This window comes from Ammodytes marinus, assembly GCF_949987685.1.
Source record: "Ammodytes marinus genome assembly, chromosome: 12".
NCBI classification, from domain to species: Eukaryota; Metazoa; Chordata; class Actinopteri; order Uranoscopiformes; family Ammodytidae; genus Ammodytes; species Ammodytes marinus.
The window spans coordinates 17219002-17244040 of record NC_137216.1 but is presented as its reverse complement, the minus strand read 5'-3'; the positions used below and the strand labels follow the sequence as shown (position 1 = coordinate 17244040).

The following is a 25039-nucleotide window of genomic DNA, read 5'->3' as shown; positions in this document are numbered from 1 at the left end:
TCATTAAATAAGCCCACCTCAGAGAAAATTGTCAGATTAAACATTTAACCTCCTTTCACAGGTATATGTTTTTCTCAGATTGGGAGGCGCTGAATGGACAACCAGGCCTAGAGCGAGCCTTCATGGATGGCACTAACCGCTATGGGATCATTGGGACTAAACTTGGCTGGCCAGCTGGTATAACACTGGATATCGAGGCTAAGCGCATTTACTGGGTTGACAGTCGATATGACTACATTGAAACTGCAACATATGATGGCCTTCATAGGTAAATATGTCATGTGATATTCCCCCCTAAAAATATCACATCATTTTAGCAAAGTTTGGATTCACAGCAATAACATCAAAGCTAATCCTCAAGATTTCTGTGGATGTGATAAGAAAGGTCAATGGTTTTTATATCCTAATAAATCAATGTTGTCAACATTTTATTAATAGGAAAACAGTGGTCCATGGAGGTGCTGCGGTCCCACACCCTTTTGGCATCAGTCTGTTTGAGCACAATGTCTATTTCACGGACTGGACCAAGATGGCAGTGATGAAAGCTAACAAGTTCACTGACAGCAGTCCTCAAGTTGTTACCAATACATCTCAGACTCCTCACGGAGTAGCAGTGATACATCAGCTGAAACAGCCACATGGTAAGCCCTTCACTGAGCCTCACAGTTCATTCTGCAGTATAATGTCAAATTACAGTTTAATGGAACTGCTAGTGCTTCTACAATAAGAGCAAAAAAGATCAAGTCCATAATTGAGTTAAAGAAAACAAATTTACCAGCTACTGGGAATGTTTTTGTTTCTGCCTCAAGTGCCAAACCCGTGTAGTGCGGACAGAGGTGGATGTGAGCAGATCTGTGTTCTGAGTCACAGGAGTGACAATGGAGGGCTGGGGTACCGCTGCAAATGTCGCATGGGTTACGACCTACATGCCGATGGCAAACGATGTTATGGTAAGAGAAAAAAATTTCTACAAGTGTAATGATTTGTATTTTGAACAGATCTCATTATGTCTCCTACTTTGAAGCGTAAAAAAGTATAGCCTAACAATACAATTGTACTTAAAATGGCCTTTACGGGAATCCACAGTGGTTTCATCTTTTTTTAACCTTTCTTTTGTGTCACAATGTTTTTTGAGGCTGAATATCTTTGGTTTGAATTGCGATGTTGTTTCATACGGTCTCATAAATGTCCTCTTTTCAGCTGTGAGGCAGTTCCTGCTATTTTCCAGCCAGCTGGCGGTGAGAGGAATCCCCTTCAACCTGTCTTCTCAAGAAGACATCATCCTGCCCATCACTGGATCACCGTCCTACTTTGTCGGCGTGGATTTTAGTGCTGAAGAGGATGCTATTTTCTTCTCAGACACAGCCAAAGATATTATCTATAAACAAAAAGTGGATGGGAGTGGTAAGCATATTGTTGGTCGCTTTACCTGAGTAATCAAAGGTGAAGAAACTTGTTAACTTGTCAAAATCCCTTTTCGTCAAAATCAGTAAACATTTCTTCATGACCCGCTACCTGTCTGTACTGTGTGTGTGTGTGTGTGTGTGTGTGCTAATAAGAAATCAGGTGTTAATACACAGCCTAGGCTCTATAAGCCAGTATGTTTACAAGGGTATGTAAACAAAGTGGGCTTATCCTAGCTAACGACATACCCATTTACAGAGCCTAGTCTGTGTATGAACACCATAACATTACGGACAGCTTAAGGATCGTAAGGAAATATTCACTGATTTTGACAGAAATGTATTTCGACAACAAGCATTCTCCAGAATCGCTGACTCCACCTTTAAGAATATCCTTAATAAACAATCCCAGCATTGCAGTAGCACAGTGACACAAGGAATGTATGGTGTTTAAAAAACTATCTGCAGCCAATATGTTTTTGAGTGTTTTTTTTCTTCATGCTTACATCCTTGGATAATTTCTTTCCTAGCATGGGAGCTGTACCATGTGATTCAGACAGGCTTATACAGGGAGTTAAGGGAGTGCCTGATGGGGCCGACTGGTACTATGGGGGAGGGAGTGGACAGGAGTATGGACAGTGGAAAATGGATCATATAATCAAGTTATATCAATATCATCTCAAGTGAATGACCTTATTATGAGTAGCATAGATAGAGTAATCAGAAATGTTTTACCAGGCATTATTGATATAATTAAGAATACAAAATGTCCCCTAAGCTATTGAAAGTAGTTACTAATGTGATGAACCACAAGCAGTCACAGCACAGAAAAAGAAACACCACTGCTCTGATCAGAGATGTTGTTTTTGGAGCCGCTCTAGTTTTTTCTGTCCGGTCCACACAGGGAAAATGCAAACTGACAGCCTATTTATTTAAATGTGTTCATTCTTTCATGTCTGTGTTAAACGGTGGTCTGACTGCTTTGATCTGCACAGGCAGGGAGGTGCTGGCAGCCAACAGAGTGGATGGAGTGGAGGACCTGGCTTACGACTGGATTTCAAAAAATCTCTACTGGACTGACCCGCGATACAGGAGCATATCTGTGATGAAAGTCGCTGATAAGTCTAGGAGAGCCATCATACGTAACCTCAACAACCCCAGGGCCATCGTGGTGCATCCTCTCATTGGGTAAAATAAAGATAAGACCCAAGAATGAATAGTGTTTTTTTGTGCTGTCTGTGATTTCCTTGAGGCAAATATTGGTATTTGCTTTTATTCTCTGCGGAGAGGTTATGTTGCAGGGTCAACTATAAAAATATACTTTTAAGGTTTGGATATATTCATTCAGATTCAGACTGTGTAGGGAAATATTCCTACTCCACTTCTTAGAGAAACTGGAAGGCACTTTTTTAAATATCTTTTTTACTTTGTAAAAGAGGTCCGGGCAGGTGGTCTCTGCTTGCGTCAAGTATTTATGAGCCTGCATAACCTGTCTGTGCTGCCCCAATTTACTGTAAGAAAGAACTTTTAGACAATTTTAGCCCATGTATACTAGATGTTCTGTATTGATCTATCAGTAAAGTGATTTAAAAAAATATTCAATTAGATTGATTGTGCTGACATTGTACATTAGTAAATCCTGTTGTGTGTGATGTTATCATTGGGTTTGTAGCTCTATTTGCTTCTAAGGAGAGGGAAGTGTTTTCAAAACCAACCATGTCATAACACACCTAAAGATGTTTACACGTCATTCAAAAATGCCCTCATATTAAGCCCCAACCTGATTATGGAAATCTTTATTTAGAACGAGTTGTTATTTCCAATAGTCTCAAAGTCATAAGGCCTCTGCGTCTAACAGCTGAGATTAGTTCAGTGTGAAGGGCAGTATTGTAGCTAACACTAAGAAGTTGGCTAACAGAAAAGCTCTACAATGTGGAAGTATACAAAATAATATCTAAAGAAATTGAGATTTTGTCACCAGGGTAAAGTTCACCTTTCAAAGTATTCAAAGTATTCAAAGTAGGTACAATTTTGAATGAAATATGACATTGACTCTTATTGTTTATTAAACTTTTGACAGGTATATTTTTTGGACAGACTGGTACCGGCCAGCGAAGATTATGAGGGCTTGGGGTGACGGGTCACATGCCATGCCTATTGTAAACACTACTCTTGGCTGGCCAAATGGCCTAGCTATTGACTGGAGGTGAGTCAAAAGAAAAGTCACTGCATACACATTTTCACCATCTTCATGACTCTAAGAATTATGTAATTATTCACTATTTTACCCATAAATTATAGTTGTGTTTTTTTCTGATTATTCCCCCTACACCATTTGTGTCTGAGCTTGTTTTAAACTCTCTCTGCTTTGATCCCCACCCAGCTCAATGCGTCTTTACTGGGTGGATGCATTCTTTGACAAAATTGAGCACAGCAACTTTGATGGACGGAACCGGCTTTCTTTGGACCGCATAACCCAGATCTCCCATCCTTTTGGCCTCACCATTTTTGAAGGTAAAACCTTTAGACGTAAACAATAATTCTAGTACTGGATTGTGTACGTATTTCATCTAAATAAAGAGGGAGTTAATTTCATGGGCATCTACTGTGGTTTGCCGTTCTTGCTTTAATGAAGTATTATGCTCTGTTGGTCCTGTTCCTTCAAGGCTACGCATATTTTACTGACTGGCGCCTGGGTGGCATTGTACGTGTGCGCAAGACCGACGGTGGAGAGATGATGATTATCCGAAGGGGAATCAGTCACATCATGCATGTCAAGTCTTTCAACTCCAACTCTCAGATTGGTCAGTAGCTCAATCACTACTCTTCTCACTCCACTATTTGTGCATAGCTTGAACACACACGTCAGTCAGTCATATTCCTGTTAATTCCACTCCACTTTTCTTCTCAGGTTCCAACCTCTGCAGCAGGCAGACAAATCCTAATGGAGACTGCAGCCACTTCTGCTTCCCAGCCCCAGACTCACTGAGGGTGTGTGGATGTCCGTATGGCATGAAGCTGTTGCCCAACCAGCAGACATGTGTGGAAGACCCTTCCAGTGAGCCCCCCACGCTGCAGTGTGGAGCCAACTCCTTCTCCTGTGGCAACGGCAAATGTGTCCCAAACAGCTACAGATGCGATGGTGTTGACGACTGCCATGACAACAGTGATGAAGTCAACTGTGGAATAAACAGTAATTAAGTTTTCCTTTTTTTTCTTTTCTTTGCAAATCCAGCTTATTCTACCTGCCTGAGCTGACCAGAGTGCCAGTTTCATGCCTTTGTTTTTTTTTAATTCAAATTAGAATGATAATAATTATTCAGGACCATATTTTCTTTTTCAGACACCACTTGCTCACCCACTGCATTCACCTGTGGCAATAAGCACTGCGTGCCTGCAGGATGGCGCTGCGACGGGCACAATGACTGTTTTGATAACAGCGATGAATACAACTGCCCTACGCGGCTGCCTGGAACGTGCCCCGCCAATCAGTTTACCTGTGCCAATAACCGCTGCATCCCGAATACCTGGCGCTGTGACACAGATAATGACTGTGGGGACAGTTCAGATGAAGCTGACTGCCGTAAGTATCACCATAGAGGATGTCAATGTAAAATGTATATTTGGTCTTGCTCAGGGACACATTTTGTTCATTCTGGACACAAAATCATATCAAGTGACCCAATTGCATGGCAATCAGTGGCAGAACTTTTAGTTCAAGTTGCAAAGCCCAGGCAAATATGTGGTGGACAATGCTACTACTAGTAGTTACAGATTTTCAGTTTATGGTCCTCTAAAAAGACTTGGTATATATAAGGGAAAGAAAGAAATGGCTCTGAGGTTAACTCATTGACTCATATTGTTGTAACAAATTGTGTTGACAGACCTGGGAAACACATGTCACGCAGGACAGTTTCAGTGTCCAGACCACCGCTGCATAGACCCCAATTATGTATGTGATGGCGACAGAGACTGTGTGGATGGGGCGGACGAGCAGGGATGCAGTGAGTACCTTTCTGGATTATAGTTTCCCCTGGAGATACTGGTTTTATTGGTTGCTTACTTATAACACATACATACACTGTTCTACGTTTTAGAACAGTGTTTGTTTGGTCAAATCGTCTTGTATTTAATAAAGTAATCAAATTAGATGCTTCTCAGATCTTTTTGCATCAGGTTTTATGACCAAATAAATAAAATAATAAAAATAATAAAATACCTTATAAGCTAATTGCAACTTGCTTCAGCCCAGCCTCTCCCTTTGAGATATTGTGTATTCGGAGCTTTAATGCCCCAATAAAAAAAATGTCTTCATTTATTCAGTCATTCATGCATTCAGCGACACTCTGTTTGTACCAGTTAAACATGCTGAAAAAGTTGTTCAGGTCAATTGTAGGCCCCTAAATATTCAACAAGCATTTGTTAAGCCTCTTAGTTTATTGATCTCATTACTTGTGTTTCTCAACTATTGAGCTCAGCATACATGCAAAACTGCAGACATATTTAGTATCAGGTTTAACATACTCAACTGGATTTTCTTTCAGCCTATAACTGCACTGGGAACGAGTTCAAGTGCGTGAGTGGTCACCAGTGTATCAACTCCTACTACCGATGTGATGGCGTCTTTGATTGCAGTGATCGCTCAGATGAGCAAGGCTGTCGTAAGTGTTTCAATTCAACATTTTGTCATGGTTTATAAAGTGTTTCCCCCCTTAAATATATTTTTATTCATTCTTAACAAATACACAAATTGTACAGTGTCTGCATAATGTAGAAACGATACCAAAGAAATTACAGCCTACTCCTCTTATCCCTCCTCCAAACCTCTTCTAAAATTCAATACTTAAAATAAATTTACTTTAACACATCAGTCGTGGAATTAAAGGAGAAGTAAGTGATATGGTCCTCTTAGCTAACTTCCTCTCAGTGACTGCAGTTAGCAGTTCCCTTCCTCGACCCTACGTCACCACCACATGAATGTGCAGCCATCTTTGTCAGATAGTGCCGTGATGGAGAGTAGCGAGTCATCGTTCACGGGCACAGAGACACGCTTCTTTATAGCGCTCTGTTTCCTGATTGGATAACAACGCTCACTGTGTTATGAACTGCGCTTACTGTTTAAGTGATTGCTGTATTAATTATTAGTGTATATTTACTTCTCCTTTAAAAAAAAAAAGTTTGCTTGAATATTTTAACTGTCTCCAATTTTAGAGTGTGCTAACATGCTGTATGTGGTTTTTCATCTAATGTATCTCAGCTACTAGACCCCCAGGGATGTGCCACCATGAGAGTGAGTTCCAGTGTCAGTCGGACGGGAACTGTGTGCCATCTACCTGGGAGTGTGACGGTCATCCGGACTGTGAGGATGGCAGTGACGAACACCACGCCTGTCCCCCTCGCACCTGCCCCTCTTCACTCTTCCGCTGCGACAACGGAAACTGTGTGCTGCGCAGCTGGCTCTGTGACGGGGACAACGACTGCAGGGACATGAGCGATGAAAGAGACTGTCCCACGCCGCCTTTCCGCTGCCCGAGCTGGCAGTGGCAGTGCCCCGGCCACAGTGTGTGCATCAACCTCACCACAGTGTGCGACAACACTCCCGACTGCCCCAACGGCGCTGACGAGTCTCCTCTCTGCAGTAAGTCTGATCCCAACTGCTACTCTTGGCCCTGGAACATGCTACTTTGTCTCTCAGAAAAAAAAAACTTGATTGCTTTATTACATTTTCTAAGTTTGCTGGCCTTTAGTAAATTCAATTCAATTTTCCCATCACATGACAAAAAGGATCAAACTCTCTAGATTTTATTCAATTTCACACTCACGCAGCAAAGCCTGTATTCTTTCAACAGGAGGGACCTAATTCCACAGAAATTTTGTGCTGAATGCTATGTGTTTGTCTTTGGTTCCTTGTGTTAAAATCAAGCATGTGTGTGATTTGACCTGTATTAACTTGGAAATTATATGTGATTTTCCTTTTCTTGCCTTTGCCCACTACTTACAGACGAGCCCTTGCCAGGTAGGAACAAACTCTCAATCATTGGTAGAAATGCTGCAAGTAGTTTTGATTCATTTTCAACAAACTCAATTCAATATTTTGATATTTATAAATCTGTTTCATAATATGATCAAAGATTTTGTCGTTGGTAGAGTGTGTGGAAACAGTGATTTGCCACATATATACATAAAATAGGTCTTGTTCGAAGTAGCACTTCTTAAAACATTTACTGAAGTAGCTAGTGCTTTGTTGTTCATTAGTTACCGTTAGAGCATGTTCATTAATTGCATAATTTGATAGATTTTGTGTTTTGATTTCAGTTGTTGGGATCTAAAATGTCGCTTTCCCTGCTTCCAACTCAGATCAGGAGAGCTGTTCTGACAACAATGCTGGCTGCACCCATGGTTGTATCCAAGGGCCGTTTGGGGCAGAGTGCACATGCCCTGTGGGTTATCAACTGAGCAATGACTCCAAAACCTGTGAGGATGTAGATGAGTGTAACCCCCCTGGACTGTGTAGCCAGCACTGCTTTAATGAAAGAGGTTCCTTCCGCTGCCACTGCCAGGTTGGTTACACTCTCGAAGCAGACCAGCGTACCTGCAAGGCCTCAGGTGAGGAGGGATAAGGCTTTTAACCTTCCATGCGTGAAACATATTGCTACCCTGGTAGTTGTAAATAATAACCTTTAATTTCATAATGCTGCAAAAAAACGGAAATTGGTCCTATTATCTTCCCTGCAGTGATTTAGTTTTCAACATGATTTTCTTATCTCAGTTTTTCCCAATGGTGCTGGCTGCTGGGCAGAAGCAATGATAAAGGGGGAGCTTGGCCCCCGGACTGCAAGACTGACACACTGTCTTTCTTCTCCCTTGTCTCTACTTGCTGCTCTGATTTCTGTAGATAAGAGAAAAAACATATATGTCACTCACTGGCCATCCCTGGGGTAATTAGGACATAACCACCAACAAAGGGCTGTTTATGGGGAGCGTGCCTGACATGAGCTCCTCTTCCACACACATAACCCACTGAAAGACTTTGCAATACAATGGGTCATTATTTGGACAAACGTGCATTCCCTAAGGATGGCCATTTGAGTAGGGTCTATGTAACAGTCCTGTTTTGGTAGACTTGCAAAATCCGATAAGTGCTCGTATTAGCATGAGAATGGACATGAAAAAGAGGTAACAGAGATTTGACATCTATTCACAGATTCTCGTCAGGCGTTTTTGCTGGTGGCAAGTCGTAATCAGATTGTCCAAGACGACATAACTACTCAGCCAAATGTGGTCCGCTCATTGGTTCGAGACGGACGCAACATTGTGGCCCTAGATTTTGACTCGGTCACTGACCGTGTGTACTGGTCCGACACAAGCCAGGACAGAATCTGGAGTGCCAACAAAAATGGCAGTGACAGAACTGTGGTGAGTTGGCTTACTCCTTTTTGTCACCTCAGAACATATGGTTTGGATTTCATCCGTAAACACAATGAATGATTCTCCCGTGGACAGATATTTGACAGTGGAGTGACTGTAACAGAGAGCCTCACAGTGGACTGGGTGGGCAGGAACCTGTACTGGACCGACTTTGTCTTGGAGACTATTGAAGTGTCTAAACTGGATGGCACCCACCGCACTGTGTTAGTCAGTGAAAATGTCACCAACCCCAGAGCCCTTGTGCTGGACCCAAGGGAAAAGTCAGTGATTTACAAAGAAACAAAACTCTTTAAACCTGTTCGTCTTGGAATAAAATGCATGCCATGGTCCCTGCTTTACATTATTATTATTATTATTATTAAAGCAGTTGGTGTTAAAAGACAAGCATTTGTTTTGCAGCGCTCACCTGATTTTCTGGACCGACTGGGGGAGGAACCCCCGCATTGAGAGGGCCAGCATGGATGGGAAATTGAGGACTGTGATCATAAACAAGAAGCTGTACTGGCCCAACGGTCTAACCATAGACTATCCAAACAATATGCTGTACTTTGCTGATGCCTACTTGGATTTCATCGACTACTGCGATTACAACGGCAACAACAGGAAGCAAGTGCTTGCCAGTGACCTGGTGAGTGTATGAGATGGAAGACTCTATTATGATGACACATTTTCTGAATGATACTTAGAAATGTTATTTATATCAATAGTCTTAAAGTGAACAGATTCACATTCAAATTCCCTCTGAATAGTATGTGTAAGACACTTTTTTTTTCTTTTGCTACTCTCTATGAAAAGGTACTGCAACATCCCCACGCAATTACCATTTTTGAGGATTTTGTGTATTGGACCGACAGATACATCAACCGTGTGATGCGAGCCCATAAGTGGCACGGGGAGAACCAGACAGTGATGCTGTTCAACCTCCCTCAGCCCATGGGTCTGGTGGCAGTACACCCAGCCAGGCAGCCGGCAGGTATGGCAAAGATAATCTTCATCGACCAATCCCTTTCTCCGTATTAGCTAATGTTGACCACTTTGTGGGCCAACTGATAAGGTTTGGTAGTTCTTGTATATTGGTAATGATGCCAATACGCAGCAACTTTGTTGACTCTTTGTCGGTATGCATGTGTTTGTATGTGTATGGGTGGCTTGTTTTAGGTGAGAATCACTGCTTGCGGAGTCCCTGTTCTCATATCTGCCTGCTTTCTGCTGTGGGACCAAGGTACTACTCGTGTTCTTGCCCCTCAGGCTGGATGCTGTCAGCAGACCAAATCACCTGCACCAGAGGTATGCCAATGGAGGGGAAACACTCATCACTCAGTTTGATGAAAAAGGAAGTCGGGTCAGATGCAGTTGATATTTACATGGTATTCATCTTAGTTGTGGTTAAAGTTGTAAAAGAGCAAACCTATTTATGTGGAAATGGTGGTTTCTGCATGCTTTATTTGCAGCAATCTCAACATTGATAGAAAAAAGAAAAAGAGAAATCTTTGAAAACACAAAACCTGTATTATAAATCAATCCAGGTACTTGTCAGCAGTCTCCCATTTACTCTCACCTGTAAACTGCTCTTCCAGTCATAAATATTTAGAATCATATAAGCACATCATTCAAGGTCTTAAGAAGACAATGGGCCTTTAATTCAAAGTCCAAGGAGTCCCTCTTAGGTCAGCAGCTTAACTCATCTCAGGTTTCAAGCCCATTCAAGCCAAGCAGAACACAGTCTCCCCCTGAGGCCAAGAATGAAAATACCCCTCAACCATTCATCAATTCTAATCTCTGATGACAAAGCAAATCAGGTTGTGGAAACAACTTTCACTGGTCAATCCTCTATTAAGATAAAGGATCTTTTAGCTCGGGATTCCTATTTTCCATCTGCTAAATCTGTATCCAGGAGGAAACATTATTTCCTAGCTGATACAGCATCTGATTCATAGCTTTTTATTTGTTTATTTTTAAATATTGTGTATTCAATCATTTACAGCTTTGAGAACATTTCTACTTTCTAGATTACTTTTTTTTTCTTCTTTCTTTTTTTAAACCTAGGAAGAGCCATATTGAGAGCATGTATTCATAGTCAATGTTTATTGACTGCTTTTGCATAATCGTTTTTACTTGCAGTTGAAGATCCTTTCCTGCTGATAGTGAGAGACAGCATCATCTATGGCATTTCCTTGAACCCAGAGGACAAGAGTAATGATGCTATGGTCCCTGTTGCTGGGCTTCAGAATGGCTATGATGTGGACTTTGATGACAGCGAAGATGCCATCTACTGGGTGGAGCACCCGGTAATCTAAGACAATATTTCCAGTTTTAAAGTTAACTAGATTGGCCACAGTGAACAGGGTACTCGGGAACTCATTGACAGTCACCAGTGGCTGAAACCAATCTGTGATACTTTGTCCACCAGGGTGAGATCCACCGGGTGAAGTCAGATGGTACTAATAGGACAGAGTTTGCCCCTGCAGCCATCCTTGGCTCCCCTGTTGGCCTGGCCTTAGACTGGATAACAGAGAACCTGTACTACACCAATCCTACCACACAGTCTATAGAGGTAAGGCAAATACTACTGTTGTGTTTTTATTTAATTTTTTACTTTTTTTAAAATGATTACTAACATTAACTCTTAACTAACTTTAAACTGTATATGTTCTATTTGATTGCACTTGTAATAGAAAACAGGAAACAAGCGCAAATTAAAAGGCAGGGACACAACAACGCGGCTACGCTGTACAATAAACACACCTGTTTGCATTTGCCCTCTGACAGGTTTTGAAGTTGAAAGGGGAGGTACAGTACCGGAAAACTCTGATCACAAACAACGGCTCTCCAACTGGCGCTGGTAGTCCGGTTGGCATCGCGGTGGACCCAGCACGTGGGTAAGCCCCATTTAACTCAGTCCTGGCACGGTCACTCATCCCCACAGCTACTGAGCCCTAACAGCCATCGCCATCTGCTCTGCCTCTAGAGAGAACTCAACCAGTGTTACTGAACACCACCGTGCACGCTCAGACCACAGCAATGTACAATACAGTGCAATCAAAAAGAAGCAAGAAAGGCATTACTGAGCCATCCGTTCCTACCCCAACGTGATTTTGTTTCTGGTCTTGCGTTTGTACCGAAATTTGCTTAAGACAATTAGAAAGTAATAAGCTTAGAGATCAATGACTAAGATATAAATGTCTTAGACCCAAACACTAACCTCCTTTCTTAAATGTCTTCTTAGCAAACTCTATTGGACAGACCAGGGGACAGAGAGTGGCATCCCTGCCAAGGTGGCTTGTGCAGACATGGATGGCTTAAACCCTGTCATCTTGTTCACGAACAATCTGGATCACGTTGAGTTCCTCACTGTGGACATTCACGAGAACAAGCTCTACTGGGCTGTTACAAGCACTGGCATGGTGGGTCTTACTTTTTGTTCATTCTATAAAGTTCTGAATGTTCAGTCCTACTGTTACTCTTAATGATCTTACCATGTCTGACTGCCTGTCTGGCATGATGTGACTCTCCACAGATTGAGCGTGGAGATCCAGATGGGAGTAACCGCATCACCATAGTGACAGGCCTGTCTCACCCCTGGGGCGTGGCTGTGTATGAAAGCTACCTCTACTTCACTGACCGCAACTTTGAGGTCATAGAGCGTGTTGACAAGTCCACGGGCGCTAACAAGGTTGTGCTGCGAGACAATGTTTCTGGACTCAGAGTTCTGAAAATCCACTACAGAGATAGTAAGTCACACAAAGAGGCATTATCATCATCATTCATTGTTGTCTGTTAGTGGCTTGCTGTTGGCTTTTTCTTGTGTTTGTTATAATGTATTGTCTCTACGAACACAGCTTCTACAGGTACATCCAATGGCTGCACCAACAATTTGGGAGCATGTGAGCAGCTGTGCCTGCCGCGGACGCAGGGCCTGTTCACCTGTGCATGTGCCACTGGTTTTAAACTTAATGCTGACAACAGGACCTGCGCTCCATACCAGTCCTATGTGGTCATCTCCACTCTGTCTGCCATCAAAGGCTTTAGTCTGGAAGGAGCAGACCACTCTGAGGCCATGGTGCCTGTGGCTGGGAGAGGTTAGTGACTCACATACATCTAAACCAGGGGTTCTCAACCTTCTGCAAGCTGGGCCCCCCCAAAGCTGGGTCATTGCAGTTGGGCCCCCCCACCGACCGTGACACCCCCCCCCAGCCCCCCCCCACACACACACACACACACACACACACACACACACACACACACACACACACACACACCACCCTACATAGATAGATAGATAATCTATTATTGTTATTATCACAAGGGCTAGGCCAGTGGCGCACCTTTGAGTTGAACATTGGGTTTAGGGTTGGGGTCCGGACATTTCTTATATTTTAACGTTAAATTCTGGTGCACTTTAAAAGCTAATTATGAGATTGTATCAATCAAGACACTGAGGAAATGTTTTTTTTTTTTTTTAAATCTCCTTAGAAGAGAAGAAAATAGTAGCCTAAATAGAACATACACAGAATAAATTCTACAATAGGTATACCTGTTATGAAAAAGCTTCACAAAACAAAGTCTATGATCAATGGGAAACACTGCTGTCTGACAACCCAGTTCAGAGAATGTTTCAACTATTGAGTCTTGGATTTGGAAAGTGGCCAGACTTAGCTCAAAATGCTACCTGCGATTAATGTGCTGTGCAGCCTGAACGCGGAGTTGTGTGTGTTTCAGTGGCGATTCCAGGAAATTTTGACTGGGGGTGGCCAAGGTGGGCCACAGAGCTAGAGTGGGGTGGCCATCGCACCCCTGAATGAATAGCATGTGATATGCTGTACAACCAATTCAAAGATGATTTATAATCCCAAATGCCCAAATCATGTTAGTATCCATTGTAATGTTTGTCAGAAAACTAAACCCCTGAAGGGGGGTCTGGGGGCATCCCCCCCAGAAGATTTTTTTGTGTTTTTAACATGTAATCTAAGCATTCTGGTGCATTCTGGCGAAGATAATAAAGGAAAAAGTCAATATTTATTTCAGTTCAGATGAATAGTAAAATTAGCAAGACAACATAACTTGCTAGCAGCCAGATGCCTAACAACTGCACAGAGGGACAGATGAACACTAGCTTTTGACCAAATATCTTGCTAAAAAAATAAACCTTTATTTATGAAATTCTGCCCTAAGAACATGTTAAACTTGCTAACTACAAACTTACATTTTTTTATTCAGATTTCAAAAATCTGCTGGGACACGTGCCCATACACATGCATGGGTGGCACGCATGTCACAAGCACACTTATGCTGTTTTCAAGACCTTTGCTGACCAGAGACCAGTTCTAGTGGCCACAGTTCTACCATTAATTCTCATATCAGTGGATTGGAGTGTTTGTGTGATGAACTTGGCAACTACCTATCAAAAAAAGTTAAGAAAAAAAATACATATCATCTCTGAACTAGGCTACATATCAGGAAAAAAATTTAAATTACAAAAAAAAAAAAAAAAAAAAAAATTAAGATTTTTTTTTTTTTTTTTTTTCCCATCCCCCTCGCGCCCCCCCTGGTAGAGTGTCCGCGCCCCCCCGGGGGGGCGCGCCCCACCGGTTGAGAACCACTGATCTAAACCATTACCTTCTTCTGTATACTGTAGAATACATTCATTTGAAAACATTTCTATAAATATTAAAATCCAAAAATAAATACAAGTTCAAGTGGCGTAATGAACTGAATTACCAGATATCAAATGTTCATTGATCTGATTATTTGTGTGTGAAGTAACACTAATGGCCTCAAATGACTGGGTTATCCTCCTGCAGGGCGTAATGCGTTACACATTGATGTACATATGGCTTCTGGTTTCATCTACTGGTGCGACTTCAGCAGCACTGTGGCGACACAGAACGGGGTCAGACGGATCAAGCCAGATGGCTCTGGATTACGTAGCGTTGTAACATCTGGAATAGGACGCAACGGGATACGAGGAATCGCTGTAGACTGGGCTGCAGGTATGTATGTTGCTGTGTTCATCTGAGCATCTGTTATGTTAATCCAGTCTGAAGGAGTGAACATGAAGTCAAAGCAGCAAACCAAACGGTTTTAGGAGCTTTATTATACCTCCATCCAGTTCCCTCCTGGTTTAATCTCTGCTGTGTTTCACAGAAGTCATACATATTCATCCAAGTCAAGTGCTTCCACAACACTAACACTTAAATTGCAGGTTAAAGAGTATCTCAGTCACTTGTTATGTAGCTGTTGGTTCTGAAATTGATAGATTAGGTTCGCCACCATCAAAGCATCTAATTTATATATTGTAGACAGTCTTCCCCTGTAGCTTTGACATCCCAACTGTATTGGTCAAATTCAGTCATATAAGCATATTTCTAAATAGAGCTAGAGAATGTTACTTGTACCACAGTTTTACTACATCTTGTATTTTTTGTTTTTATATTTATATTTTTGCAATTATTTTTACTACATCGACTCATTACTTTGGTGTCTTAAACAATCTATTTTTCCTACATTGATGAACAGTTTTATTTAGGTTTTAGAAAATAAAAAATACTAAATTTAACTGGCTGTATGACACATGAATCAGGCAGCAGATGACTCATGTCCTAAACCATTACTTACAAATATATGATGCCACCTTCAACACTGAGCTAACTGCTTTCTTCCCTCAGGGAACCTGTATTTCACCAACGCCTTCCTAACTGAGACATATGTGGAGGTGCTACGCCTGAACACCACTTTCCGCAGGGTGTTGCTGAAGACCCAGGTAGACATGCCACGCCATATCGTGGTGGACCCCAAAAACAGATACTTGTTCTGGGCTGATTACGGTCAGAACCCCAAAATTGAGCGAGCACGCTTGGATGGGAGTAACCGCACAATTTTAGTGTCATCTGGGATTATCACTCCAAGAGGTCTCGCTGTGGACTGGCAATCTGGCTACGTCTACTGGGTAGATGACTCCCTGGATATGATTGCCCGAGTCAGCCCTCAAGGAGGGGAGACAGAGATAGTCAGGTATGGCAGTCGCTATCCAACTCCCTATGGAATTACAGTGTTTGGCAGTAGCATCATTTGGGTGGACAGAAACCTCAAGAAGGTGTTTCAAGCAAGCAAAGAGCCTGGCAGTGCAGAGCAGCCGGCTGTCATTAGAGACAACGTTAACATGCTGAGGGACGTTACCATCTTTGACCAGAGTACCCAGCCTACCTCTGTCCAGGAGCTTAACTACAACCCCTGTTTAGAAGCAAATGGAGGCTGTGCCCACTTCTGCTTTGCCCTCCCGGGGTCTGACACAGGTAACCAGAACAAACAATGCAGCTGCGCATTTGGGAATCTTGCAGCAGATAACGAGAGCTGTGTGGTGTCAAGGGATGATTATCTCATCTACACGACTGAGAGCACTGTGCGCAGCCTGCGCCTTGACCCCGAGGACCATGCATTGCCCTTCCCTGTTGTCAATGTGCCGCGTACCTCTGTGGCGCTGGATTTTGACCTCACAGACAGGAGGATCTACTTTACACAGAGCTCAGGTGCAGGAGCAAGCAAGATCAGCTACATCAGCCTGTCATCACCCACCACAGCTCCCGTGGCGGTGGCTTCAGGTAGGTTACACTGCAATTTACACACTTTTATTTGTTCTCTGAGGTTTTTTTGTGGATGTAGGAATTGATACCAGTGACATTTCTGATGTTGGTCCTGTGTTTGGACAGATCTTGGGGCTCCAGATGGCATTGCTTATGATTGGATAAACAAAAGAATTTACTATAGTGACTATGTCAACCAGAGCATCAGTTCCATGTCTGTAGATGGCTCTCAAAGGACTATTATTGCGCATGTGACCAGGCCCAGGGCTATAATGTTGGATCCCTGCAGGGGGTAAGAACTAGCACAACACACACTTCCTCTGGTTATTAGTAGTCTATAAACTAAAGATTTAAATGTTAATCATAGATTCAATACATGTTCCATAGATACATGTATTGGACTGACTGGGGAACCCATGCAAAGATCGAGCGTGCTACCTTAGGCGGAAACTTCAGAACAGAAATTGTGAACAGCAGTCTTGTGTGGCCCAATGGACTGTCTCTGGACTATGAAGAAGAGAGACTCTACTGGGCAGATGCCAGCTTGTAAGATCTGAAAAATTCCAGAGTTAAAATATACACTCAAGTTTGTCCATTACACTGTCAAACTACCACTATCATCGTTATTTTGCTCTGCCATCAGACAGAAGATTGAGCGATCCTCTCTGATGGGGGCCAATCGGGAGGTCATCGTCAGCACAGCCATCTACCCGTTTGCTATGGCCATGTTTGGTCAGTTCATCTACTGGACAGACTGGAACACACGCAGCATCTATCGGGCCAACAAGCACGACGGGTCTGACCAGAGGGTAATGGTTCAGAACCTGCCATCTCGACCAATGGACATCCATGTCCTGGCCAGCAGGAAGCAGCAGCAGTGTGGTAGTCCCTGTCTGCAGTTTAACGGAGGCTGCAGCCACATCTGTACACCAGGTACAACCAGTTTCTTACTGTTTTTCAGCCTCAATTTGTTTATATTACATTAAATGAAAACAAAAACAAACAAAACAACGATTGAATGAACTGTTGTATTACATTTGTATCTCATTAGGCCCTAATGGAGCTGAGTGCCAGTGTCCATCAGAGGGCCGCTGGTACCTAGCTGACAACAAGCTCTGTATCCCCGACAACGGGACTCGCTGCCAGCCGGGCCAGTTCACCTGTATGAATGGCCGCTGTATCCGTGCCCAGTGGAAATGTGACAACGACAACGACTGTGGAGATGGCAGCGACGAACTGGAGAGAGTCTGTGGTAGGGCTTTCTTTAATGAGCTTGAATGAATGTTTTTCCTCGTCTGCACATCTTATGTATCTTGTATTATATTGAATTATCTAAAATCTCACTGTTGATCTTTAGTTATTGCTGCCCACCATAGTCCTCCTGCATGAATTGGAAGGACTCTCCTCTCCTCTCTATTAAATGCCATTCTATATCTTTAATCCTCGTTAACACTAACCATTTCTGTTTTAACAAATTTCTTGCTCAGGACCTAAACCTGTCTTCAACTATGTCGGTGTGTATACTTGCACTTCATGATTAAATTTCCCATTAACATGCATCTAATTGCTAACCATTAATCACCACTAACAAATCAACAACAAATCAATGTACTTCCTTCTATCTTTGCATGCAGTCCCACAGTTGCTGTCATCCTTTATTGCCTTGTCAGGTAACGTAAGCTTCCACTGCAGGTGTATATCAGCCACTTTTCTCTAAAGCTTACTCTCTGTTGGCCAGAATTCTGACTCTGTTTTTTTCTATTGGCAGCCTTTCACACCTGTGAGCCTACAGTCTTTACGTGTGGCAATGGGCGTTGTGTGCCCTACCACTACCGCTGTGACCACTATGACGACTGTGGAGACAATAGCGACGAGGTGGGCTGTCTGTTCAGACCGTGTGACCTCAACACGGAGTTCACCTGCAACAACGGGCGCTGCATCGCAAAGGACTACGTTTGCAACGGCATCAACAACTGCTATGACAACGGCACCTCTGATGAACAAAACTGCCGTGAGTAACCTAATGTCTACTGCAGACATCGAACGAGAGGTAAATGAAAGTGGTTATTGCATATCGTAAATATGTTTCCAATTCATGATTATCTCAGCGGAGAGAACCTGTCAGCCAGAGCAAACAAAGTGTCAGTCGACCAACATCTGCATCCCTCGTTCCTACCTGTGTGATGGAGACAACGACTGTGGGGATATGAGTGACGAGAGTCCCACACACTGTGGTGAGTTATACAGTTTAAGCAATATTATATTGTTGTTTTTTAGTTGCTAATTAATATAACCTTTGGATTTATTAATGTACAATGTATCTCCTCTGTATTATAGCAAGAACAGAGTTCCAGTATCCTGGTCTGGTGAACACTGGCTGACTCGCATGGCTTACACTTAAATGGGATAGAGCTATCATAAATATTATAAGTAACACATGCTAAGTCAAAATGCCAACTCCTCAGTTAGGTCCAAAATCTCTCCCTCCATTCACTATCCTTTACAAAATAAAACAAAATGTGCTTATTTAAATTGAACTGAGAAGTATATTTAGACATATATAAATCACCATAATTTTGTGTCATCATAGGTAAAATATTGCATTGTGAGTTTTTTTAAACGTTATAGATATTTTCTGTTCCATTTTTTTTTAAAGGCACTGCATCGTGCATACATAACACACAGATATTTTGGACACTCAATTTAAATAATAAATATAGTGCATTAGCATTGATTATTTAGCCCCTCACAATGACCAGAAGACGATCCCTTGCTAAATTTAAAGATGATTTTACAGATAAACATTTAATTGTAAAAGGAAAACAAACGGGCACAAAACAAAGCTTTGACTTTTTTTTCTTGTCACATTTGGACAAATGGACCATCCATGTTGCAAATGATGATCCCTCATTTGCTAAAGTAACCTTATCCGGGTCAAACAATCTAAAGCTATAGACAAAGAGACTATATAACTGTGTCCACCAGACCTGGGATTATCCCACCACCTCATTTGCATGTTAAGATTCCCACAGCGACTTGTCCATCAAGTGATTTCATGCCTTTTTTATATAATCTACGTAGAGGCATCCACGTGTTCCCAGAGCGAGTTCCGTTGCTCCAGCGGTCGCTGCATCCCCGCCCACTGGTACTGTGACGGAGGGGCTGACTGCGCAGACGGCTCTGATGAACCTCTCTCCTGCAGTGAGTGTCGCACAACTCTCTCACACCCCCCAAAAAACTGACCTGTTGGCTTTGTGTGTGTGTCTGCCCCCAACCCCGCCCCATTATCAGCTGCTCGGTTATAGTGGGTTTGCGTCTGTCCGCCAATCTGCATCTGTTTAGCTTGTGGTGAGAGAGTGCTGTGAGTGATGTAGCGGAGAGTGCGAGTCAGTGGTGTATTTCTTTGTTGATGATGTGGTCAGCCAGGCCTCCTATTGTGTGCTGCATTCCTCTGTAGTGACGCCCCCTCAGTGTCCTCTGACAAACAGCACCTCCCCCTCCCTTTTGTCCGCCAGGGGTTACAGAGCCTCACTTTGGCTTTTGTTTAGATAGCTCTCCATGCATGGGAATGTGGAGTTGCCATGACTATTTTGAAAAAGCTTTGCCAGTGTTGAATTGTGCCTTGCTTAATAGTAAGACAAGTAGCGGGGGAGGTACCTGAGATAATTGGCAAAATAAATGTATAATAGTAATATATATTGAATTAAAATGATTTGGTAGAAGATTAAACAACACAGCAGCACTGTTCTTGGTTATCCACAGTTTAACATTATATATGTATATATTTATATATGGTTCGTCTCTGCAGCCACACTGGTCAGAACCTGCACCACAGATCAGTTTCGCTGTGATGACGGCAGGTGCATTGCTTCATCCTGGATCTGTGACGGAGACAATGACTGTGGCGACATGAGCGACGAAGATCAGAGGCATGATTGTGGTATGCCTCCTTTCATTATGCTTTCTAACTGTCTAACACTTTTGTTTTCTCTTTGTCCTCTTCCTCATCCTTTTTCTGCATCTCCCCTTCACTTCTTCATCTCCTCCCTTGTAAGTCTATCCTTTCCTTCCCCATCACTTCTCTTCACTTTAGCCCCCCTCCTGCTTCCATCTTCCTGTTGTTATTCAGGAAGCTGATGGATTAGGATACAAACCACTGGGGCTGTGTTGTTGTGTGGGAGACAACTGGCAGTCAGTGTCTGGTAGTCTCCTGTAGAAGGTCTCCATCCCAAGGAGCTGACATTCCTGATTTCTCCTGCCTCACTTGTTACTTTGTGCATGTCTCCTTTCTCTCTGGCTTCCTGGCTCAGGGTGGATCAAGACTCTTATGTCTCACCAATGCTGGCTCCAACAGTAAGGTGCCCCGAAGCTAAAGTCTTCAGCATTGCCAGAGAGCCTCTGTAGGAGACTCACTTCAAAACAATGTGGATCAATCACGTTAGATGAATAAAGAATTTGAAGTCACGGCGGATTCATGTTGTTTAGAAATACAGTTTGGAATGTTTGGATTGCCAAAAATGCAGGTTGACGATGGGTCATCAGCATCGTTGTTTATCTCTCTGTCAATCCCTGTGCCTTATTTTGTTTTGTTTACCTCCCCCCCACCAGCCAATCGCACATGTTCAAGAGCAGAGTTCACCTGTGTGAACAACCAACCACCTCAGCGGAAATGTATCCCACGTGACTGGGTGTGTGATGGCGATGCAGACTGTGCAGACGGATTAGATGAACATCAAAACTGCACCCGCAGATCCTGTGGGGTCAATGAGTTCACATGTAGCAATGGCCTCTGTATACGCAGCTCCTACAGGTTAGAAAATAATATCATAACTAACATCTGTAACTTTTATTTTAATGCTATTATTAATTTAAAAAACATTTTAGCGCCATTTATCGAATGTAAATCATTGTCTATAAATTCTATTTATTTATTATATAATTTTTATATTGTTTTTCTTAATGCCTTTGTCATGGGTACGCTCACCCAGGAACAACAGCTGACGTAGTGAAAACACTACTGCTTTTGTTTAAAGGGGGTGCAAGAATGAACACAAACTGAAAGTTCCTCGGAGCACCTTCTATAAAAAATGAAAAATTATGTTTACATGCTGAGCTGTATAATAAACATCTGTAAATCATGTGTTCACCTTTCTTTTCTCGTCCTTTTTAAAATCAGGTGTGATCGGCGTAATGACTGTGGGGACAGCAGTGACGAGCAGGGCTGCACCTACCAGCCGTGCCAGCAGCATCAGTTCACCTGCCAGAATGGCCGTTGCGTCTCCCACGACTTTGTCTGCGACGGGGACAACGACTGTGGGGACGAGTCTGACGAGCTGGAGAACACGTGCCACACGCCGACGCCCACCTGTCCCCCCGCACAGTTCAGATGTGACAACGGACACTGTATACCTAGCAGCCAGGTGTGCGACAGGAGCGACGACTGCTCCGACAACAGCGATGAGAAGGGATGTGGTGAGTGTGAGGAAATGTTCAGAATAAAGTCAGAGAAGTGCTAGAGATGGTTTGCACAAAGACTTACAGAAATACAACAACAAATTGACTTTACGAAATAATTGAATGAAAATGTAGATGACAAACAAATTACAGGAGAATTGTTCTTCATGCGATATTGATATCATTTGGCAAACATAACTGTCAGAGTAGTCCAATTATCAGTAGATCAAGTGAAATACCTGGTTTTGTAAAAGATGGGAGCAGTCCATAAGAACCAGTCGCACCTAGTGATACCACACTTTTTATACAGTACATTAAAAAAGAGGGGCACAATGCCTTAACGAGGGGACTTTGTATGCCTCAAAGTTTAAAACAGACCATCAGTGCATCATCTCAATCTCTTTAAGTTTCCTGGCCTCCTCAGCCTGTCCAGCAATGGAACCGAGGCAGAATGCACTCTTCGGCTTTTGCTAGATACAGACAGCCTGTAGTATTCTCAATACAAAGAATCGGGACTGGAACCACCAAATTAAATAAAAGTGATATATTTTTGAATGACTTTGATAACTTTGTCTATAATAATTCATCTTGGACTGTAGGTGTCAACGAATGCACAGACCCCTCCGTCCACCACTGTGATCACAACTGCACCGACACGCCCACCAGCTTTATCTGCACCTGTCGCCATGGCCACCGCCTCATGTCCGACGGCAAATCGTGTGACGACATTGACGAGTGTGCGGAGACGCCGAGCGTGTGCAGCCAGGTCTGTGAGAACATCCTGGGCTCCTACATGTGCAAGTGTGCGCCGGGATTTCTCCGAGAGCCGGACGGCCACAGCTGCCGTCAGAACAGCAATATAGCGCCCTACCTCATCTTCAGCAACCGCTACTACCTCAGGAACCTGTCGGCGGACGGGCAGGCCTACTCTCTGATCCTGCAGGGCCTGACCAGCGTGGTCGCCCTGGACTTCGATCGCGTGGACAAGCGTCTGTATTGGATCGACGTGAGCCGCAGAGTGATCGAGAGGATGTCCTTCAACGGCAGTAACAGAGAGGTGGTGGTCAATGGAGTTCTGCATGGGGAAGGACTTGCTGTTGATTGGATAGCCAGGAAGCTGTACTGGGTGGACAGCTTCCTGGATTGTCTCAAAGTGTCCGAGCTGGATGGTCGATTTGTAAGGAAACTGGCCGAACACTGCGTCGACGGCAATAATTCTTATTGCTTTGAAAACCCCAGAGCCATTGTGTTGCATCCCACATATGGGTAAGTCAGACGCAAAGGATGAATTAGGTTCTTAGATAGAGCTGATCAATTTATCTAAGCAATATCATTGCCTGTGCTGCTATCACCAATGTTGGCTTATCACAAAGTTTTGGGGCCAACGTACAGGATGTTGAATAATCAAAAGTTGTAGAAATAAATGTTTTGTTGGCAGAAATGTTCTGCATGTTTGATCTTTATTTTTCTTATTGTAATATAATTAGATTTGATTGGTGACGGTTTATTTGTATGGGACTAGGCACATTCCGGAAAGATTGATTTGGTACTAATTATGAGAAGAAAAGAGGCACAACTCTTTGAGATTTTGTTTTGTCTGGTTTATTGAATTAATTGTTGAATACCTGTAGACAAATTTGACATCTTTGGATAATTTGATTTGGGATAAGCACTTCGAGCTGCAAGGTGCTATAAAAATAAATATGAATTTATATTTATATTTCATATTGAATAGCCTATAATGTTTATTATTTTCAGATGACTCTTCAGGTTATTCTAGCAGTTCATTGGAATTAATTACCTAAAATAGTGTCAACTGAATAATTATGATAATTGTTACCTAATCACATAGTTTTTTCTAGGAAATTATAAGGAAATGATTGACCGGTGAAATAATAAGGTTACTTTGGTATTTGTTCATGACATCCTTTATAATTGAGTTTACTTTTTTGAAATGTACTTCAACCTTATTGCCTCTTTAGTGAAAATCAAGCGCTATCTCAATATTACTTAAAAGATTTGTTCAAAAGTATGAATTATCTGGTCTTTAGATATTTGTAGTTATCATCTGATCTTAAGTCATTTTCTATGTTCCCTTTCAGATATGTATACTGGACTGATTGGGGAGACAAAGCCTTTATAGGTCGTGTTGGAATGGATGGAACCAACAAAGCAGCTATCATCACCACCAAGATAGAGTGGCCCAACGGGATCACCATTGACTACACTAATGACAAACTCTACTGGTCCGATGCCCATCTTAGTTACATCGAGTGAGTCCATTTGTCAGTAAAGGGATCACAGAGTTTTTTTTGCCTTCTGTAGATGCAGTGAGACTTATGACTCTTTGACTTGAATCTCTTTTGTCAGATACTCAGACTTGGATGGTCACCACAGACACACTGTCTATGACGGAGATCTGCCTCACCCGTTTGCCCTGACCGTGTTCGAGGACTATGTTTACTGGACTGACTGGAACACACGCACAGTGGAGAAAGGCAACAAATACGATGGCTCTGGTCGCCAGTCCCTGGTCAACACCACTCACAGACCATTCGACATCCATGTTTATCATCCTTACAGACAACCTATCGGTGAGTTTGAAATCTCAGAAGCTCAGGGGGCCTTTGCCACAAAACCTTTGTTGACAAAACTGTTGATTCTTCTGTCGACAAGTCCAGCTTAAGTCGATTTAAATACAGGTATAGACCACAAGCGGAACAAAGCCTGGCCTGTGTTTTTTTCCAGCTGTTGTCAATTGAGCTGGTTTGACCGTGTGTGGCTCTTACAATGACAGGAAACAACCCTTGTGCCGTGAACAATGGAGGCTGCTCTCACCTGTGCCTGATCCGTCATGGCGGGCGGGGACACACCTGTGAGTGTCCCGACCATTTCCTGACTGTTGAAATCGGAGGTGCGACCCGATGCCTTCCGATGTGCACCAGCACCCAGTACAGATGTGCTAACAATGAACGGTTTGTCAAGTTTTTTTATTGTGAAAGTGGTATATATTGTGATCTATTTGTATGATTGCAGCAGCTTAAACATCAGTTTTTCATTGTTATACTGACTGATTACCATCAACAAATAACACCACTTTTAGGCTAACGGCTAGTTGTTGGGATTTTGATAGCATCAAAATTTAAAACTGAGACCAGCTTTTCTATAATTACT

The 25039-nt window shown here is 42.7% G+C and overlaps 1 protein-coding gene across 1 annotated transcript in view; it reads left to right on the top strand.

Annotated features, from left to right (window-relative positions):
* Positions 1-25039, top strand: part of lrp2a (low density lipoprotein receptor-related protein 2a) — a gene marked incomplete at both ends in the record, with an annotated part of 49336 nt that overhangs the window by 13448 nt on the left and 10849 nt on the right. The window contains 43 exon segments of the mRNA XM_080038332.1: positions 62-268; positions 439-641; positions 810-950; positions 1201-1404; positions 2399-2591; positions 3484-3609; positions 3787-3917; positions 4070-4207; positions 4315-4596; positions 4747-4986; positions 5288-5407; positions 5948-6064; positions 6661-7041; positions 7405-7419; positions 7761-8009; positions 8608-8819; positions 8907-9091; positions 9231-9459; positions 9627-9804; positions 9990-10118; positions 10953-11119; positions 11242-11385; positions 11601-11710; positions 12058-12235; positions 12349-12562; positions 12671-12910; positions 14633-14821; positions 15497-16429; positions 16538-16703; positions 16799-16957; positions 17055-17344; positions 17463-17663; positions 18104-18171; positions 18173-18422; positions 18520-18645; positions 19493-19612; positions 20220-20351; positions 21020-21221; positions 21588-21883; positions 22465-23131; positions 23968-24138; positions 24236-24459; positions 24663-24840. Coding sequence (XP_079894458.1) covers positions 62-268; positions 439-641; positions 810-950; positions 1201-1404; positions 2399-2591; positions 3484-3609; positions 3787-3917; positions 4070-4207; positions 4315-4596; positions 4747-4986; positions 5288-5407; positions 5948-6064; positions 6661-7041; positions 7405-7419; positions 7761-8009; positions 8608-8819; positions 8907-9091; positions 9231-9459; positions 9627-9804; positions 9990-10118; positions 10953-11119; positions 11242-11385; positions 11601-11710; positions 12058-12235; positions 12349-12562; positions 12671-12910; positions 14633-14821; positions 15497-16429; positions 16538-16703; positions 16799-16957; positions 17055-17344; positions 17463-17663; positions 18104-18171; positions 18173-18422; positions 18520-18645; positions 19493-19612; positions 20220-20351; positions 21020-21221; positions 21588-21883; positions 22465-23131; positions 23968-24138; positions 24236-24459; positions 24663-24840 — 9105 coding nt within the window.